The sequence below is a fragment of the Anthonomus grandis genome, chromosome 7, assembly GCF_022605725.1.
Source record: "Anthonomus grandis grandis chromosome 7, icAntGran1.3, whole genome shotgun sequence".
NCBI classification, from domain to species: domain Eukaryota; kingdom Metazoa; phylum Arthropoda; class Insecta; order Coleoptera; family Curculionidae; genus Anthonomus; species Anthonomus grandis.
In genome coordinates, this window is record NC_065552.1 from 19,388,842 (window position 1) to 19,411,136 (window position 22,295).

Genomic DNA, 22,295 nt, shown 5'->3' on the forward strand with positions numbered 1-22,295 from the left:
ACGGATATTATTTTTTCTCGCAAATTTAGTCATTTGTCAACTAATTTTCAAATTAGAACTATATAGGCGTAATCAATTTACCAAAAACTACGTAGGTTAATGAGGAAATGTTTACTTTTACCGGTCATTTTTACCTTTCCATACAAGCAGGTAGTGGAGTAGCCGCTTGGACTGCGGTTCCTTTTTCTAGTAATTCTATTATAATTTTTTGAGGAAATAATCATTTAACTTATTAGTTTATTCGTTGATATCACGTCATCTCAATAGGAATTATCACTAATTGGATAGACCACAATCATATTTTTGATTATTATAATATCAAAGTCCAAAAAACTTGAAAAAAGAAGAATTCAAGTGAACCTAACCCTATACATTTATCTCTTAAAAAAAAAACAAATAATAAAAGCGGACATTAGCAACTCCTTTCCAACTAAAAAAATATATATAATTTGAATAAGTAGTTAGAATTTCCCAAAAACATAAAAATCAATGAATGTCATAACATGTCTAAGAAGAATCAACTCAAGTTTTCCACCAAAATTTCAATTAGTAAAACGAGTTTCTTCTAAACCACTGAATAAGGATGAAAATGTTTCACAGCCATTTCATTGTATGCCAATATATAAATCTTAAGATCTTTGCCCATTACACAATACAGTATATATCTATATAGGTCTGCCTCAGGAGCATAGAACAATATTATAAGGGGTAAGGTGCTCAGGAGTCAGTCTGTGTCATTTTCTCTTTCTACTGTCATTAATGATGCTAGAAGCATTTGAAAATAGTAGTCATCTCTAATGTACTAGACTGATGATGCAACGTTTCAGGCTAGAATTGGAAGAGAGGAGGATACCAGACAGATTCTTGAGAATATTTTCTTAATGGCCAATGAGTTTGTGCCAAATATATGCTGCTGTTTAATGAAGATAAAACAAAAATTGAGATTTTTCAAACTAAGACAGGACAAGACAGCTGATTCTCAGATCAAGTTCTTGGTTGTTCATATGGATGCTAATCTCTTAATTGTTAAATAAAGAAATTTATACCGTAAAGAAAATTACATTAATGGTTAATAAAGGTGCTGCTGTCATGACTAGGGTTTATTTGAATCAACAATATAGAATGGTGTGGAGCAGCCAATACACTAATATACAATGATTTTAGAGTTCAACAATCTGAAATCATTAATGGTAAACCCAATGTTTCTTGTAAACTTTATAAAAACCCTTAAAACATAATGTCATGACCTTGTACTCTCTAATTATCTACCTAAAATTAATACAAGTTAAGCAAAATATTAATAGATATTTTGTAGCCGCAGATGTGCACTCACACAATACTCCTACAATAGAGTTAAAAACAAGTTGGTGGTAAGTCAATATAGAATTAGTATAATTAGAAGGAATTAGGAAATAAAACTGTATAATGCATTATGACTAAACACAAATAACTTAATTTAAAAAAAAATTCAAAACATCAAATATATGTAGCCTCTTGTCTGAACATACTTTATACTCTTTTGTGGTGTATTACACTCTAATGAGAACTGGGGTGCATTTTCTTTCACAGCTCTGCCTTTGGATTTTTTTTTGTTGAGTGTATTTTAAAATGTATGTAAGTATACAATAAATAAGTATAAATCTATATACTTTTACTATTTTCTCGATGTATTGGGTGTATGTAAATTTAGTTGACTTTCTAGTCTATTCGGTAGTAGCTATTGTCCTAGACTTGTCTATAATACTTTGTATTCTAAAAGGCCAAGAGAAATAAATAAATAAAAATGACAACATCCGTTAGACTGTTCCATCATCAGCCAAAACTGTAGCATACCATAGCAATAGCTTTTCTGGTGATTGGGCTTGAATTGAAACACTGTCTAACATATTTGTATTGTGGTTCTACTGTACATTGTAATGGGCAAAGACCTTTAATGGAATATATTATTAATTTCTCATTCTTATTTTAGTGACTAATGATTTACCTGACTATTTGACAATTTGTGATAAACTGCGAGATGAACCAAAAGAAGTCTTAAACTTGATGAAGTCTATGGTGGTGCATTATAATTTTTTAAATGAAGATGAAGAAAAAAGTCTTATGGATGAACTAGATCCATACATGAAGAAATTGCGGTATGAATTTGATCACTGGGATGATGTAAGTGTGGCAATCATTGTTTAAAAAATGTATCTCTACAATCTGAAGAAACTGACTGTTATAATGTTTACAAATGGTGATAAATATTAATTTGATATTGAACTTATAAGAAAAAACTACTTAATATGGTAACTAACTTTTAAAGGTTGTCTCTTAGATTAAACTGCCAGATTTTGGTATGATCCTCAAACCTTCTATAGCAACCAATAAACAAAAGGAAAGTTAGTCAATCATAAATGATATTCCAAGTAAAAACCATTTCACTCCAAAATTAACTGAGAGTATATTGTGCTCCAATTTAGTGAATAAAAAAAACTGTGCTGTGGCTGATCCTCACAAATTTCTCCCAACTAGTACAAGTGTAGCAGATAATTAATTTTATTTTCTCCCTACAAACTCTGAAGAAATAAAGCAGGCCATTTTGAGTATTAAGAACAAAAACACCTTTAATACTGATGAAGATAATCTATTAGATTATTTTTAAATTTACCTGATCAAATTTTGGAAGTTTTGGCTTGGGCAATGAGCTTATCATTAGAGCCTGGTACTTCTCTATATACCTTAAATTGGCACAAGTAATCCCTATCTACAAGAGCGAAGGTACATTGGAGCCCTCAAATTATAGGCATATATCTCTATTATCCATTCTTTTTAAAATTGTGGAAGAACTTGCCAAAAATAGAATCATATCATTCTTGAGCAACAAGGACAGGACCACAGTACCATTTTTAACGCCATTTTTCAGTTTTTTGGGAGATTTTACACTGGATAAACGGTGTTAAAGTAACTGCGGCAGCTTTTTGTGAAATATCCATGGCATTTGATTGCACTGATCACCAAATTCTGCTGCGGAAGCTTCACTACAATGGATCTTAGTTGTCGGGACGTCACCAGAGAATTTTTATAGCATCAACGGGGTCTGATGCTCTGGAGTTCCCCAGGGACCGATTCTGCGTCTTATTTTGCTCCTTATTTTTATCAACCAAGTCACTAAGGATTACTGGCAAATTTATACTATTTGCTGACAATGACATTATTCTTTAGTGAGTTTCTCACTCTAAAGGAACTATTCTGGCTGATCTTCATTTGCACAAGTCTTGGTGTGACACTCCTTTTGTTAAACTTGTCAAAGATAACTATTTTATCTGATGATTTGGAGCTTTCTGAAATCTCCATTGCGTACCGACCTGAAACAAAGTTTCTTGGAGTAATCATTGTTAATATAATTCATAATAGTGTAATGATTGCAATAATTCAAATAAATTTTCATCTGGTTGCTTTGCCGTTCAAGTGGTGGCCATTGAACTTAAAATTGCCATTTCCAGATTAGTTTATATAGCGTGCTGTAAGGTATATTTATGCCGTAAAGAATGAGTAACATTGCAGGCCACTTTTTAATAAAGAAACCTTTTTGACTCATTATAGTTTATGTCTCGTAACTACAATACTCAAAATGCTTTGGACTTAATACTACTATTTCCTCACACAGCAAATCTATAATTTACCAGAGCATTAAGATTTATAATCATTTGCCGTTATATTTGAGATATTTATCTGCCTAAAACTGTTTAGAGGAAAAATAAAGCGGTTTTTAGCTGATACGGCTTATTATAGCGTAAATGAGTATTAATGTGATTCTTGATGCTATTTCTATCTTAATATTTATTTTTATTAGGTTCCTTTAACTTAACCTAGGTGTGTAGCAAATAAAAATATTGTCTAGTATGCTCTGCTTTATCAACAAGATGTGATCTTTCGAGATTATAAAGCTTATTTATTGAAAAAGAGATTTATACAAATATGGTCTAATCTAAAAAATCCTATTTCTATACACATTAAGTACCTAAGTGACTTAACACTTGTGTGTACTTATATCTTAATCTCTTGTAGAAAAATAAGTTATTGATTTAAGATTAAGACTTGTAAAATTTTATGATTTTCCTGAATATACTGGGTGCCACAGCAACCATGTAACAGGATCTCATTTTGTTAGGTGAACATTTTTTTTTAAATTTTGTTTATTTGTATAAGCCATGATTCTGCTTAACTTACATTTTTTTTAACCTCCGGTTTAATCGGAAGTAACCAATCTTATTTTTTATGGAAGCCTATATATTTTTTTACATTGTTAGCCGCGCATTAAAATTCTCTTTTCAGCAATATATCACAAGTTGACATTTAATTGACTAGTGACGCTTAAAATTGATTTAAATGTAAATCATATACTTATAAACTTAGGGGTTCATAAGTATATGATGTAACTCATCTAAATGGCTATGGATACCGCCTTAGTAATTGCTAGAGCTCAGTGCGCTAGTGGACATGCGTGTATTTAATTACCTTCTTTTTTTTGTTGTCAGTAATCATTAACCGTTTTTACTTTTACTACGAAGAACGTTTTTTATTTCTTTAAATATTTTTAGAAATTTGCTGTCACCAGATATGAGGGACGTAGTATCAAAGGTCGAAATCTCCATCATTTTGGCTTTTGAGCAAAGCACAACATTGCTATACGTTTATTCTTCTTGATATTAAAACAAAAAGGCTTCATATAACAATCACGTCAAATTAGATATACAGGGGGACGTTTAATTATGCATTTACTGAAGTTCTGTCAATCACCTCCTCACTTCCAGCTAACCTCACTTTAATATGTCAAATGGGAATCCCCATCGTGTGATAGATCATAGTAAGCAGCTTAAAATTCTCTATTCAACGGTACCAAAAAAAAATGAAATCGGTAAATGTGTAAGCAAATAGTTAGCGAAAATGTCTAGAAATAATGAATATTTTATTTACGCCAAACTTTGGTATTTTAAATGAATACTTTTAGTGTGGTACCTACATCATTTTAAAATTCTTACATTTTAAGCAAATTATTTATTTTTTTTAAGTAAAGAATGTGTACCGTTATTCGCGAGAAAAAAGAGTGTCTTCAAATTTTTTGCAAAAATCTTTGCAGTCTTATAACTTTGTATGTGTATTTATTTCACTTATATTTTTTGCGAAACCTACCTAATAGGTACAAAAAAACACTGCAATCAATACCTTACATTTTTAAGGCGTTTAAAAAGCAGGCGATTTATTATTGTTAAAACTGTCAGTTTGACGCGTGCAATTTTTCAATTTTAGTTAAAACAGTGAGTTAATAAAATGGTGTATACGCTAGCCGAAAGAATAGAAATAATTTTCCTATATGGAGCTCAAGATCGGTGTGCTCGCAGGACCGCGAGAGCATTTAATGAAAGGTATCAAGATAAAAACGTGAGCCATAAATACGTATTAGAATTGATACGAAAATTTGAAGAGACGAGATCGATTTGCAATAAGAAGAAATATGAAAATAGAGTTGTCGATGAAGCATGCCAAGTTGAAGTACTAGGACAATTTGCTATGGATCCAACTTTGTCTATACCAAAGGCCGCAAAACTAACAAATATTTCTACTGGTTCCGTACATAAAGTTTAAAAAAAAAATAAGTTCTTTCCTTATAAAATTCATATTCTTCATGAACTCGGAGAAGATGATTTTGATAGGAGAATTTAATTTTGTCAAGTGATGTGCCAGCGAATTGACGACGATCCCCATTTATTGAAGAACATTTGCTTCAGTGACGAATCGACATTTATTTTAAATTGCATGGTGACATAACTGTAGATACTGGGATAATGAAAAACCGCATGTTTTTCGGGAAGGCCATACCTAATATCCCCAAAAAATTAATGTTTGGGCAGGAATTTATGGGAATGAAATAATCGGGCCATTTTTTTTGGAAGAATGAAAATAATATTTTCAGCAGGATGGAGCTCCCGCGCTCTACACTTTGGTAGTTCGAAAGTGGCTTGATGAAAATTTTCGAGAAAAGTGGATTGGCAGACGTGGTGCAATCGAATGGCCTGCGCGGTCTCCGGACCTAACCCCACTAGACTTTTTTCTTTGGGCTACTTAAAAAGAAGCAAAGTTTATAAAACCCCACCTGAGAGTATTGAGAATTTAAAAAATAGAATATTTCAAGAATGCAGAGAAATTAGCGGGCAGACCCTTGATAATGTTCGTAAGGAGTTTGAAAATAGGCTTTTTTATTGTCTTGCTAATAACGGCGCGCATTTTGAACATTTAATAAAATAAATTTGTTAAACTAATTAAATTTGTTTTTCCACCCTACCGATTTACACTTTAGTTGCTTCTTGGTCAATCGATTTTATTTTTTTTTACAACCATTGATAGCATAATGCCCTTTAAAATAATGTATCACACCATGGGGTAGCCATTTGATATACCAAAGTTTGGCGTAAATAAAATATTCATTATTTTTAGACATTTTAGCTAACTATTTGCTTACACATTTACCGATTTTATTTTTTTTTGGTACCGTTGAATAGAGAATTTTACGCTCCTTACTATGATGTATCACACGATGGGGGTTCCCATTTGACATATTAAAGTGAGGTTAGCTGAAGGTGAAGAGGTGATTGACAAAACTTCAGTAAATGCATAATTAAACGTCTTCCTGTATATCTAATTTGACGTGTTTTTTTTATTTTTTTTAAGAAAGTTATTTAGGGTGGATTGTTTTGAATTGAAAGCACTGTATAATATTTTGAAGAATTTTTACAAATAATTTCATTTATTATATTATTAAAAAAAACATTTAAATCATTAGATTTAAACAATGCATCTGTTCTTATTATGCTAGACTACTCTAAAGCATTTGACAATTTAAACCATGAATTGTTGTTGGCAGTACTGCAGTATATTGGGTTGTTTGACATGGCATTAAGGCTAATTAAATCATATTTAACAGATAGGTTTCAAAGGGTTTGCATCGGTGACTCTGTTTCAAGTAGTGTAAAAATAACAGCTGGTGTTCCTCAAGGAAGCATTCTGGGCCCTCTCTTATATTTTATTTACATTTGTAACATCTACAAATGTCTTCAATACTGTGATCACCATATGTATGCTGATGATATCCAATTAATTTACAGCTTTATTGTTCATGGTACTGGGGAAGCCAATTTAAAAATCAATAGTGACCTGAAGTATTTATACGACAAATCGACAAATATGCAGCTTAAAATTAATCCAGCCAAATCCGTAGCAATTGTCTTTGCCAGTGCATTCACCGAATTCAAGTTGTTCATAACTCCTGTCTAAGATTTATTTTTGGTATACGAAGAGCAACAGCATTACTTATGAGCTTCAAGTTGTAAAATGTGCTCTTTATTTTGTAAATACATTCTTATATATATATATATATATATATATATATATATATATATATATATATATATATATATATATTTATTCATATATATATATTTATATATATATTCCTTCTAATTTAATTTAATTTCATGTTACAAAATGTATTTGAATTACATCATTTTATTGAATTACATATATATATATATATATATATATATATATATATATATATATATATATATATATATATATATATATATATATATATATAATTCAATAAAATGATGTAATTCAAATACATTTTGTAACATGAAATTAAATTAAATTAGAAGGAACTTCAATAAATTCACAGGTGGCCTCTTCGTAAGCTAATATTATCTTCTCTTTCTTTAACTACTAGCTCCTCTCGTTCGATATCATTAGAGAGACCATCTTTATGAAATGTAATCTTTTCCCTGGATCTCCAATTATTGCCAAAGTGCTCGAGATTGTTTCTTTCCAATTGAAAACCTTACAATTTTGACCTAAGTAACTAACTAAGCATTTTTTTGAAAACGGTTCCATATACGTTGTTGGCTGTGTTAAAACTCCCAACTTTTTAATCTCTTCCTCAATATTGCCTATTAGCTGGTAAGAAGGAATGGTAAACCACCGGAAAACCTCAATGGTCTGAACATGTTTTGGGCTTTTTGATGAAGTTAATTGTAATGTTCAAAACTTTAAAATAAAAGTAATAAATAACTAATTTTGTCCTTAACTACATAAAATGCGTCATAGAAACTTTTAATATCTTTCATTGTTAGAGATGTGCATTGATAGGCCTTCGTTTTGTCTCCGCAAGTTGGAAATTGTGGTAACTATGATGAGGAGTATCTAAAAAGAAACATTTTGACAAAATTTAATATACAAAATAGACTATAATAAAGAATATTATGGACAAAGGAATTCAAGGACATGCATAGGTTAAAGACAAGTTATCACAAAACATATTTAGGTTTCTCAACTACATAAAAAAACTAATCTAACAGTCAGCTAGCACTTAAAAGTTAACGTCTGTTCACCTCATTTTTTTTCTTCTCAATTTGCTTTCAGGTGGACGGATTTCGAATTCGTTTGCGAGCCTTATTGTTTCCAACGGGAGTTGTATCAGTTTCCATAATAAAATATAAATAAAAAAAAAGTGTACCACGGCGGTTCTAATTAAACAAAATTTAATGTTAAATGATATAATATCACATACGGTCACTGCGAGGCATCTTATTAGTCAAAATGGAGATAACCGACTTTGATACTTTGGTTGATGGAGATTGCCGCGTCTAATTCTTATGCCATAATTGCATGCTATAAAATATAAAAAAATGCGGATAATGCCGCTTTTGATTCTCATGACCATTTTTTTTGTAGAGAGCTTCAAAAAAAGGAAGAATTTGATGTAACTACGTCATTTTTGGTAAAGAGTGGAGATTGCTGACTTTGTTACTAGATCCCTCATATTTCAACATTCTTCAAGCTTGACTCACAACTAACTGATATAAGTGTCATTTTTTATATAAATATATTATAAGGTTCTTCCAAACTTCTTAAAAATCCAAATGTGATATTTGTCAGTTAATATAAATTTGATGGAAATTTTATACTTATGATGCTAAATTTTTCTTTAAAAGCATTACTTAGCATCATAAAAATTAGTAGTTTTCTTCTAACATACGAGTAATAAATGATTGATGTCCAAATTTAGAATGAGCTGCACATTTATATTTTTTGAAATATTAATTTTTTTGGATTTAGGCTATTCATGGATATAGAGAAACTGAAAGATTGAAATGGGACGAAGAAAATACAAGAATTTTAGATAGGGTCAGATGTATTGCTTTTCCTTCCAATGTAGCTCCTCTAAAGCATGTTCATATTTTAGACCTAGATAAGAACGGATGGATTAAACCTCATATTGATGCAGTGAGGGTAAGTTTATAATTTTTTTTTCGTTTAAAACAAAGTTCGTATCCTCATGGCTTAGGATCATGGTTAGATCCATTATTTGAGTTAAAAAAATAGAAGTTTTTGTTTCATGTCTTGTCAAAATAATTTGTTGCAATTTTTATATATATATTTTTTTAAATTTATTAGGTAATAGGGTATTAAGTACACATCAGTTTAAAATTAAACATAATTAGGAAGTTTTATTTTTTTTACTTCTTTTAAGGCTAGGGATAAAACTTTTTCTTTGGCCGTTTGTATTTTTTAACATCTAACAATTCAATAATTTTTTACCAAAAAACATTCGTTTGTAGAGCTTTGCAACAATCTCAAATCGGTTTAGATATTTATTATATATTATAGAAAAAAGTTACTCAAATCCTTTGGGAGTTAGAGCCTTTTTCATTTCTTTAACAAGTGCCTTTAGCTATTTTTTTCAGGAAAGGAAAAAAACTGTCTAAGTCAAATGTTAAGTTAAAAGCTTTATTAAAATGTATTTTACTTGTAACATTGGGGTATATTCGCTCTTAAACTATGTAATTAAAAATAAAAAAATAACTCCATATGTGCTAAAAAAACTGTATTTAAAGAACATTCTATGTACCATGGTACTTAGAACCATTTGAACGGAAAATGTATTATTACATAAAACATAACTAACCAAAGAATTATTAATGACATACTAAGTTATTATAAATTTTTATTTTAGAATATTTTGGTAATAACCTTTAGCAGTTTCTGGCAAAAAATCCAACATGGCTGACAAATCTTTTTTCTTGCCTTCCGGCAAAAGTGGCTTAGAAATTAATGACATGCAAGCTTTTCCAATATCTTTAGGTTTAACACCTTTTTTTAGTACATTGATACATTTCCAAGTTTCTATGTCACTGTATGTGGTCTTATACTGAATAATACCTGGATAATCTTTAGAAACTTTTATCATAGTAGCTTTTGATATTGGAAAATTTACTTTTAGTAGGGAATCGCAGGCGCTTTTTAGGTCTAAAAAGTATGAATTTTTCCATGTCAACTACAGTGAATGGTTCCCCTGTAACTTTAGCTGAAGCAACCACTTTCTGTAAATCCATCGGGGTAAAACACTTTGAAACTCTTTTCCTTTTTTCAATAATCGCGAAGTCCCGATCACACGATAAGAAGCTATGCCCGCTTAATAGAATTTTTTGAACAATCTCTTCAAAATGTCCAATTTGCACCAAAAACATCATTAAAAAAAATAAGAGTGCGGTTCTTATTTTGTCCTGCACAATTGTCTGACCATAGAACGAGTTTCTTTTTATCAAAAATTTCATAAGAATTCACTAGACGTAAAATGCAGGATCCAACTTCATTACTTCCACGACAAGCTTTTGTTTCATCCCACATACACATAAAAGCTTTATTTAGATGAGATACATGGATGCCCAGATTATAACAACTCAGTTGTCTACTATAGTACATATTACTATGAGTTAAATTTGGTACCAGTAAAACTTGCTGAAGATCCACAGATATCATACAAAAGTCACAATTGGGAAAACGTGAATCGTAAGAGTCCTTATTCATACATTCAAGGGCTCTCTTATACTTGTGATGAAGTAATTGCTCTCGTTTAGCAGTTACTAATCCAGATCCACTGGAACATGAAAACTTACAAGGAAGCAAATCGCAGGTCCTGCAAGTATCGGTCCTGGGACGGCAAAATGAAACATGTGGAAATATTTCAGAAATACTTTTCGATAGAATTTGTAAGTAATTTTGCTTCCTGGATTTTTGCTGGTAAAACTTCTGTAAAGACGACTAATATTAAGATCATTACTAAAATACACTTTGTTACTTTTAGCGCGACCATAGTGACTTTCATCGCATGGAAACGAGTAAACGTGGTGTTTTATTTGCTCCCAATCTTCGTTTGTATACTTTTAGTGATGTGCGTTTCCCTTTCTTTTGTCTGTGTAAGTGATAAGTCCTTCTTGACACCGACTTTGTAGAGTTTGTAGACGTCTGTGCGATACTGCAAAAATATCCTGGAAAGTTTGCTTGCACACTTGGAAGGAGCTACCTGTATTATTAGGAACAGAATAACAAATGGTACATTTCCTACGACTGTTAGTCGAGGCATCATAAGTCCCATGGCGCCTCCGCTTTATTTGTGACACAGACAAAAGTCGCAGCAAAAAAGTGTTCTGCAAGTTGTGATTTTCCATCTTCATAAAATCTTCACGTAATTTGAGTTTCAAATCGAGCGAGATATTTTTGCAGCCGTATTTGCATTTGCAAGGTGCCTGTAACAATAAACAGTGATTAAATTTGCGATAATGATTTTAGTAAGTAACAAAAATATGTAAGTTTTTATTACTGCAGGCACTTACGAAAATGTTTTGACTAAAAATTTCAAAGAACCCCCCTTGTTATAACTTATAACACAAATTAATCAATTTATTGACATTTTTTATATAAAACTTAAGTGCATTAAAATAAAATACTCACGTTTTCTTGAGGAGGTGGCAGCGCTGGAACACTTTTATTCTTTCGATTTTTATAGGATTTACCAGAAACGCGATTTTTATACTGCTGCACGCTTTGAAGTTTTACTGAGTTCACACACATGCTTATCTGTTTTATTTTCCCTTTTGTATTGGGTATTTTCTAAGAATTAAGCGAAACGCTTCCTAACCTGAAAGTCCCCAAAACAAAAATATAAACAAAAAATAAATACAAGGCAGTGACTCGAGTCCGTTAAATGGACGGCTAATTTCAATAAAATTCGCTGATGGCACATAGAACGTTTGGAAAAATTATAGGTCGCGTACTTAGAACATTGTCATTCTTTAGGTAGGCAACATACCATGTTTAAAGGGGTTTGGCACTTGGAACGTTTTCAGGGTTGTTGGCGATGGCACATAGAACATTTTTGAGGCAATATCTCTATTTTGAAAAAAAAATGGCACTTAGAACGTTTGGAATTTCCACTCTTGCATATTATGCATTAATATCTAAAAAAAAACACAAAGTGGCAACATCGGATACTTGCTTTGTAAACACAGAGGTATTCTACGTTGCCAAATTGCTTTTTTTCATTAACTTTTTTGTTAAGAATATTTTTTTATTCTGATTGAGTTTATTGATTAGTCTCAAAGTATATATTATTAGTTTGCAAATAAAAGAAAATTTTAAAGAGTAAATTTTTTAGCTGTTACAAAATACAACACATTAAAAAAATATTCAATGGATTAAGAATATATTGTATGAAAAATTGGAAAATTGATTTGACATCATTGTCTGAGAGATGGTGAACTCAAACAACCTCGTCTATGGTTTGTAGATTGCAGCTAGTCTTATTAATTATTATAGGCGGTGCGTTTTCAACGCGGCCGGTGGCGGCGGCGGAGGGCGCGGTGGCATTCTATCTTAACACGCACAAGTCTGCCAAAATACATCAAGCGCGGGCAATTGTTAATATTGCAGCTTGAGTGAAAACAATTGTCGCGATCTAATCTGCTGTGGTGGTCTTATGCTGTTTGTCGAATTTGCCCGCGTAATAATCAATTGAAATGGCGAATAATATTGAATTATTAAAAAAAAGTTAAACAGTATCCCATTATTTATGATTTAAGTCATACAGATTACAAAAATTTAAAAGCCAAAAACAAGATATGGGATGAAATAGGCAAAAAAATTATAAATAAGCGGTAAGTAGGTATTCGTAAGGTAGGTAGAAATCAAAGAAAGTTAACATGCCTATTTTATTTATCTCTGATAAAACATTGTTACATTTGAGAAGTACATCTATGTTTCCAGCTGAAAATTAATTAGGTTGTAAAAACATGATTAATTTAAACTTATAATATAAAAAGTGTAAGTGTATTCTACATTATCAGTTATCAACGATTACCATCTCGTAATAGTTGTCCTAGTAGCATAGGCTTCCAAAAGACTACTATCGCTAGTTTTCCCATAACCACCGACATCTATGCACACAAATTTATAATCAAAATCAACTATAGCTAGTAATACCAAAGAGAATTTCTTGAGATAGCTAAAATAGTAAGATCCGCTATTTGGTGGACATTTTATAGTAACATGTTTCCCATCAGGACTGTCTTTACAATTGGGAAACTGCTATTTGTATTGAAAATAAGAAATAATATTTTTCTATTGTTGGACCGATAGTTTTGGCATATACAAGGGATGCAATATGCATAGAGCAAAGCACCTGAGAGCAAAGCAAGAGCAAGCAGCCTTATTACATCTATAGCAGCAGTGGTGCAGCATTTTTAATTCTGTACAGGATCAGGGTGCCATATTCAACTATAGTTCGGCCCAAATTAAGAGTAAACTTCTCCTAGATATTAATTGCAATATTTATTTTTTCTGAGTGGCATAATTAAAATAAAATACTTTTATTTGTGGTATTCTAACTAAATATAATAAGAACAAATTTTTAGTTTTAAATATTCGTATTAAATATTAAATTATATTAATTAGTAGTATTCATATTTTCTGTAGTGTTTGTGTATTATTTCTACCCACAAAATCTTGAATAGTTTTAAAAAAAATATAGAGCATATATTGACGTCTTCGATACATCCCAAAGACGTCGAAGATCATTAACAATACCAGAACAATGGTCTTCTAAAGTCGGCCTGAAGACGTTATAATGTTAAGATGTTGGTCATCTACGTCCTAAATATGACCAAATGAAGACGTCTTCTGGACCAAAATTTCTACTTGGGTGGACAAAATACTAACTTTTAAATTATGATTTGTTGACTAATAATAAATATAAACTATTTTTGTTTATTTACCTTAATGTTATCATAAATCAGTCTAGGAGCCCAAAAGGTTCTCTGTAAGTTGTAAATTGTTTTTGAAGACCTTCCTTTACTAAATCCAGCAGAGTGTCAAAGTTTTTTATTAACACACGAAAGTTAATTTAAAAACGTCCCTAGTGCGTTCGTAATACTCGATAAAGTATAGGTATGAAATTAACCTTTTTCTTTGCGTGTTTTATTTACTTCATGAATCCATATTCTTTTATTTGCCCTAAAAAGTCAGTTTAAAGTAGGTATTAAAAGTAATGCAAATTAAGTAAAAAATATTAGCGTATATATATACCTACCTATTAAAAGTTGCTAGTCGGATAATGCTAGGAGATTATATAGCTTCATCTTCCTCTACACTGTCTACCATTGTAAAATAATAAAGTAGATACTAACAAAAAAAACTTTCGAAAGGATATTCTTGCGAGCTCCAGTAAAATCTTGGTAGCTGACCGTAATCGACATCGCGCCCGCTTTCGCCACCGGGGCCGCGCGTGTGTAAACACCTTAGAACGCCGCCACCGTGGCCGCGTTGTTATGTGAAGACCTTACTAGCATTCGTGCTGTGTAAACCGAGGCACAGAACACAAAGAGGAAAATCCTTGGTCTGTTTTTCCTCCTTGTCCCTGTCAATCCTTTGTCTGCATCGTTAGCAGACCGATAACAAGTTTTTTGCAAGCGGCGAGTAGTGCATCCAGCCACCACATTCCAGGACCTTTTCCCTGGTAAGATCCATCTGGTTTCTTTTTCCTCTTTCTTTAAACTAAGCCAATAAAAAGAAGAAAACCTCCCGATGAGTATACAAGGGGCGGTAATACCTCCCGACGAACTTAATTTAACTCGATGAAGTCGAAGATATACTCAGTATTCCAAGTCAAGGTCAAATAGGTGAAACTAGTTCCTATGGCTCACAGGAATTTCAAAGCCAAAATTCCCTAGAAAATACCAAATAAAAAAACCAAAATCAGATATCTAAGACACTATTATTCCTTAGATCTCTCACCTTACTTAATTAACGTTGAATCTTAAAATGAAGATGAAAATATAGGTAAATGGTCACATTTAACCATAGATAGAGAAATATGTAATCTCAACTTGGCAGGTATAAATGAAATTAAGATAAAAGGTAGAAATAGCTTAGGGATAACTACTACATCAACATCACAATGCAGCTCAACTCAGCAAAACTCAACACAATCCATCCTAACTAGAAGATATATTAAACAAACCACCCTACTGATGACTGTGCAATAGAAACCCTAAATAACCTATCTAAAGTTACCTACCTAACCTACCTACCTAATTTTTACATAAAAAAATCAACAATCAGACGAAACAAAACATATACGAAGTCCTCTCTGTCATTAATACCGAGGCAAGGGAGACAGATGAGGAGTGCATATTCTAAAAAAATAATTTAAAAAAATCAGTATTACAGAGTAAAAAAAAAGAGCAAAGAATTACAAAAAAGCAAAAAAAAATGCAAAAAACCTTGTAATACTGATAGAAGACAATAACTCAGATGTAATCTTAATTAATGAAACATGGCTTAAACCAGAAAATAAATACCATATAAAAAACTACACAACAATTCGCAAAGATAGAAGCGACAGCTATGGGGGGATAGCCATCCTTATAAAGAAAAACATAAGATATACAGAAATAGATATAGATAATAATCCAGAAGAAAAAATTGGACAATACATGGGCATAAAAATAGGGAATCTAAATATAGTAACTGCATATATTCCTAAGCAACTACCAAACAACCACCCACATAACATAAAAGACCAACTTGAATCAATCATAACACATATACAAGACCACACAATAATAATGGGGGACTTTAATGCCCACCACACACTATGGGATAGCCAAATAATTAAGAGTGACGGTAGGCAATTAGAATCTTTTTTACTGGAAAACCAACATTGTATACTTAACACCAAATCATCCACAAGAATCACACCATACAGTCCTCTCGATTTGACCAGAACCAGTAATGACATAGCCTTACAACAATAGTAAAAATAAAAAACACAAATAGAATAAATTTAAATAAATACAGGGTTAACACAATACCCAAAAGAAACTTTCATAAAGCAGACTGGAAACTATACCATGACACAATTTTTTAATGAAAACAACATCTTAGACAAGAACAACCCATATGAAGGAATACAGCAAAAATTACACATAGCTACAGTAATATGCAGAATACCACGAACACAAGATTCCAATAAAGAAAAGCAATTAAAAAAAAAAGAAAAAAAAATTTATTGTCATATAAATTTATATGTCAATCATATATAAACCTAGCATTTGCGCAGAACATGGTTGTCACACCTGTGTATCTGGACGTAAAAGCAGCTTTTGACTCCATAGATATATACAAACTTTACAACAAGATGATACAACTTAATATACCTATAGATTTATGTATCGCCACTTATACTGATAAACAGAAAATTATTTATAAGAGATCGGGACAATAAATTAACAATTCCAAAAATAACTACAAGAGGTCTCCCCCAAGGGTCCCCCCTAAACACTATATTGTTTAATATTTACCTGTCGGAACTATACACCATACTTCCACGTGAAATCAAACTAATGGGATATGCAGACGACCTAGCAATTGCTGTTAAAGGAAAATCACCAACACTAAACACTTTAAAAAAATCAATAACGCTTTTAAAATTATTGACAAGTGGTTAATAAAAAATAAGTTAATATTGGCTCCAGAAAAATGTGAACCAGTTATGTTTAGCAGGGGAAAAAGGGAAGACATCAGAAATGAAATCAAAATTGGACAAAGAAAACTACCATTAAAATCGAAACTTAGATACCTGGGTATGATAATAGACTCAAACCTAAAATGGAAAAGTCATATAGAACATATCACCAATAAAGCAAAAAAAGGAATAAACATCCTAAAAACTCTTTGCAGAGTCTGGTGAGGCTCAGACCCACATACTCTCCAAATTCCATACTCAGGACTAGTCAGATCACATCTAGACTTCGGAGCTTTTCTTCTTAACCCCATGAACAAAAATAACCAAGAAAAATTAGACAAAGTGCAATATCAAAGTCTAAGGATCATACTAGGATGTATGAGATCAACCCCCAAAAATGTACTATTGGCGGAAGCAGAAGAAAAATCATTAGAATACAGAAGAAGATGGCTGGGAACAAAATTTCTATCAAAAATCATCTGTATAAAAAACCACCCACTCATTCCTATATTAAAATCCATAAAAATACTACAAATGCAAGACGCAAACTATTGGAGAAGAAAAGACCTATATCTGGTCACAGCGTTAAACTATTTTCTACCATATTCAAAGAAGATTTACAAACACGACATATTATCCTGCTTTACGATAGACATGGAATCACAAATTGAACCTATACCAATAGTACAGCTAAACTTACAGAAAGGAGACTACAATGCAAGGAAAAAAAGTTTATTGATATCACCAAAGTATATAGATTTCAACTGTTTCAATTTAGACTGTGATATCACAGAAGAATTTCAGAAAGAATACACAATCCTATACACGGATGGGTCGAAAAAAAATGAAAAAACAGGATTTGGTATACATTGTGAGAAATATAACCACAACTTCTCATCCAGTCTACCAGATGAACTTGACATATGTAGCGCTGAAGAAATAGCAATACAAGAAGCTATTGAATATGGAATTAAAAAAAAAACTCACTCACGTCATCATATGCACAGACTCAAAGAGCGCCATCCAGAGAATTAGTAAAACCGACATCGACTCCACAAGACAAATTACAACCTTAAATACAAAAAACATATTAACGCAGCTAAAACAAAGGGGACTAAAATATATACTAAGTATTTTATTCAGTAAACTTTGCCGCGACCAACAGGACGGACTACGACTATGCAGTCCGCATGACGAAAGATTACACAATCAACAGGGGGGGAGAGCTGAACACTGAGGAGCTCATTGACTCGAAAGAGGAATGTAAGAACCAATATACACTTGATTTGACCTTGATGTAGACTAAACCGAGGATGAAAGAACCAACAAACCAAAACATACTAATAAGTAGAAATAGAACACCACAGATGATTTTTTTAATTGTTTTGTTTTTTTTCTTTTCTCACATTTTGATAAGTCATATAGAATCTTATTTATTTGTTTTTGTCGTAGTGTGTGTTTCGACTATTTCACCTATACTCTTTTTTCCCCTACCCATTAACGGTCAACCGCGAGAAGAAAAGAAAACGAGAAGAGTCGGTAATGAGGAAGAACGGATACGCCTCACAAATAAATACATAGCACTTCTAAGTATACGGGACATGATTTAGAATCAGACAAAACCCCGTACACTAACCAAATAGCGCTGGCTAATTGCGACACCACGCAGAAGCCAAGAACTCAAGACTGAAAAAGAAGATCTTAATAGCACAAAATAACTTATAATGAAATCCATTGAAAAACAAATAGTGGCACTAGGGCGGCACCGACACTGGTTCGGTTCAGGTAAAAAAAACGCACTATTGCATTGCTAATTGTTTTTGGATTTAGCCTTGAGGGAAAAATTCAAAAATTGGCTGTTAGTTGAGGTTATATTTTACGTTACCTTCCCTTAAAATTAAGTTTTGCTTATATGCAATTATTTATCAAATTTCCTAAATAATAACCGCCATGTTTTCTACTTCCGGGGTAGGAACTAGAGCGGCACGACCTCCGATAGCTCGTGCGGAACTGGATGCACTCAGGGCAAAAAGTGCCACCTTGGTGCCCCAATGGATTACACAAACTTGCATTAATTATACCAATGGTTTTTAAATTTTGCCCTGATTCCACACTCGTGCTACATTTTTCCCCCAATAGATTTCGTTATTAGGTAATAGGTAAATTGCTGGAATCAACGCAAGCTTGACCCATAGGAGAGGAAAGAGGCAGGGCCGCAACAACCCGGGGCGGCAGGTTTTAGAGGCGGCAAAATTGAGAGCAATTTTTTTTCTTTTTTCCAAAGCATCCTTCTCAAATTTAATATTTGTATACCAAGAAGAAATGCAATCAAGCAATCTATTTTCACCAGCCAAAATATTATATTACATATTTTCTTTCATTTATCAGCGACAAAGCTTATTTATCTCCAATGAAGCGGTCACCGACAAAAGACTCAAAATTTATTGAAAACACAACAAAAAAAATTTACGGCGCGGCGTTGCGTCGTCATCAAAGGACAAGACAACGCCGACAAAGGTAAAAGAGGGAAAAGCAGCGGCACTTATTTGTTAACAAAAAATATAGTCTAATTTTAAAATAAACCTCTGGGGGTTTTAAGGTGTGCTGAATCGTTGATCGTCATCGTTCTTAATTGAAAGTTGTACTGTCGCCATGTCGGTGCAGAAAAAAAAACAGCAAGGCAAAAAATAAAGTTACAAAGTATCTAAGTACTGTATGTTTTTTTTTTTAATTTCAATTTTTGAGAGTCGTAGTTAAGTGAGCTGTGAGCATTACACAAGAGAAAATCAAGGTAAGTAATAGGAGTAATAATAAATTCTAAATAATAATAAAGTTGTAAATTTGCTTATTTTTACATAAAACAAAAAGTAATAATTTAAATTATATAATAAAAAGTAAAAAAATTTATGTCATCATATATTATAGGTATACCTAATATATAGGTATATTATTCTCTTTACTGAGAATAATTCTTTTTCATACTTATTGTAGATGTCTGATGGATGCAAACGATTATCTGGATCACAGTACAAAAAACAAAATACTAAGAGAATGGAAGAAATTAAAAAATACACATCAGATACAACGCAGTTTTTTCAAAGGGCAGATGCAGATAATCCTGAAATAAGTGAAATGCTATCTACTTCTCAGCAGTCAAGCAATAGCGAAAACCGAAATGAAAGCATCGCCGAATATAACATGGAAATGGATATTGTCGAGAGCCATCAACAAAATGACAGTGGTAGTGAATTCAAAGTTCAACAGACGCCTGCAGGTACCGGATCCATACAACAACAACAAGAATGTGGATTGTCAGCAGATGACCCAGGAACATGGCCCTTACCCTTGTCTGATAAAACAACATCATTTCTAGCAGAGAAGGGTGTCCAGCAATGTAAAAATTTAAGGTACCCAAAAGATGACAATAATAGAAGTTTTTCTGATCATTATTACAATGAAAAAATCACAAACGGTGAAACAGTTCATCGCACATGGTTAATGTAATCTGCCAAGTTAAATGCTGTGTTTTGTTTCCCTTGCAAACTCTTTTTAAATGAATCTAGTTCTCTTGGACAAAAGAATGGGTTTAAAGACTGGCAACATTTATCAAGAACTTTAGTACGACATGAAACATCACTCGGATCATATTAATTGTTGTAAAGACCTGATGCAATTACAAAATGCTTTAAAATCAAATTCTTCAGCAGATTGCCTACATGAAGTAATAAATATTGAAAAAAAGAGATGGTTTTCTATTTTACAAAGAATAATAACAGCTATTCAGTTCTTGGCCAAGCAAAATATCGCTTTGAGAGGTAGTTCTAATACTTTGTTTCGCTAGGAATACTGCTAACGATTTAGATTTAGCTTTTGAAGTATGTTCGCCATTACGCAAAAGATTGAAAAAAAAAGCTATTTGATTATGAAGCCGGCGACGAGCCCATTATTGACCCTAAAGTTAGTTTTAGGGTTAATTTTTATTACCAAATTATAGATGTAACAATATTATCAATTCAAGAAAGATTGACTTTAATTAAATACCACACAATAGCATTTGGATTTTTGTATGATTTTTCAAAACTGTCATCTGACATTTCTGACAATAATACAGATATAATTTTAAAGTATTGTGCGGACTTGCAAATTAAATTAAGTAATCAGTCTAAAAATGACATTGCCGCTTTAGAATTATTCAAAGAAATCGTATTAATTTTACCCTTTTTAGAAACTAGAAAAACTCCTATGGAAGTTTTGAACTATATTTTTAAATATGATTTGCTGGATACTGTTCCCAACCTTACAGTGGCTCTTAGAATTCTCTTGACTTTGCCTGCCCATATCAGTTGCAAGTGGTGAAAGATCATTTTCGAAACTGAAACTAATAAAAAATGATTTAAGGTCTTCAATGTGTCAAGATAGACTTAATAATTTGGCAATTATTTCAGTTGAATCGGAATTATGCGACAGAACTAATTTCGAAAAAATTATAAAAGATTTTGCCTCTATGAAGGCCAGACAAGTTTCTTTTATTTATTTTTTTTAAAATTGAATATTCCATTGAAAAATTGCCTACTTAGTGATTTTCATTTAGTTTTTTAGTTTGTAATTTTTTTAAGGTTATAATATTTTTTTGGCTCGAATATCAGGCCGCGGCAAAACTTTTTTACACAAAATTTTATTGTAGAATTAGCTTTTTTATTTGTTGATTTTATTTATTTTTTGTTGTTTGTTTATGTTTGAATAAAATTTATACATTTTTTGCAGGCCTGTTTTATTTAAATTGCACAATACCTAATATTGTTGAATTATTTAATTGATCAATTTCGTTTAGTGCTTTGCTTTCCTTTTTTTTTAAGTGTATCTATTAGTAAAACACGTATTTTTACAGCCCCCTCTTTCATTCAAAAATAACAATTTTTGAACAGAAGAGAGGCGGCTAAAGATAAGATATCTTGCACCCAGCGGCATAAGCCCCTGGAAAGAGGCAAGACTAAAACTGATATATTTTACATATTAAGAATTTAGCTTTAAATAAGCTCAAAACAGGAAACAGCTAAGCACTTCTATGAGAGGTGAACCCTCCAAATATTTAACTGCAGCAGTCTGTGCATTTAAAATATGATTTTTTAAAAGCTAAAGTTCTATGCATAATTGCATAGGTATTGTCAATAGGTAAGTGTTTCTAGTATTATAGGAAAGTCCCGGAGTGAAATATAAAGGTCTTTCGGGTTAACGAAAAATTTCATGTTGTCCAATCTTATATGTATATTAAATTATACGTATGAACTTTACTTCTACTTTAAACTGTTAAAGTATCATCATACACAATGTCTCCGCAATATAGCATATTTGTAGAAATAAAATTTGCGTCAATTAGGACTCTTAAACTGTTTTTTTC

At 32.0% G+C, this 22,295-nt stretch overlaps 2 protein-coding genes across 4 annotated transcripts in view; one reads left to right on the top strand and one right to left on the bottom strand.

Annotated features, from left to right (window-relative positions):
* LOC126738295 (zinc finger matrin-type protein 3-like) overlaps nucleotides 1-283 on the bottom strand; it is a 39,624-nt gene extending 39,341 nt beyond the window's left edge. The window contains exon 1 of one of the 2 annotated variants that reach the window (XM_050443558.1): nucleotides 135-283. The gene's annotated coding sequence lies outside the window, so the exon portion shown is untranslated. The remainder of the gene's footprint in view (nucleotides 1-134) is intronic. The other variant, XM_050443557.1, reaches the window with a different exon arrangement.
* The window catches only part of LOC126738303 (alpha-ketoglutarate-dependent dioxygenase alkB homolog 7, mitochondrial), a 35,739-nt gene continuing 13,494 nt past the window's right edge, over nucleotides 51-22,295 (top strand). Inside the window, exons 1-3 of one of the 2 annotated variants that reach the window (XM_050443579.1) lie at nucleotides 51-150; nucleotides 1,970-2,160; nucleotides 9,154-9,327. In XM_050443579.1, coding sequence (XP_050299536.1) covers nucleotides 108-150; nucleotides 1,970-2,160; nucleotides 9,154-9,327 — 408 coding nt within the window. In that variant the 5' untranslated portion in view covers nucleotides 51-107. Of the gene's footprint in view, nucleotides 151-358; nucleotides 611-1,969; nucleotides 2,161-9,153; nucleotides 9,328-22,295 lie in introns of those variants that run through there. The other variant, XM_050443578.1, reaches the window with a different exon arrangement.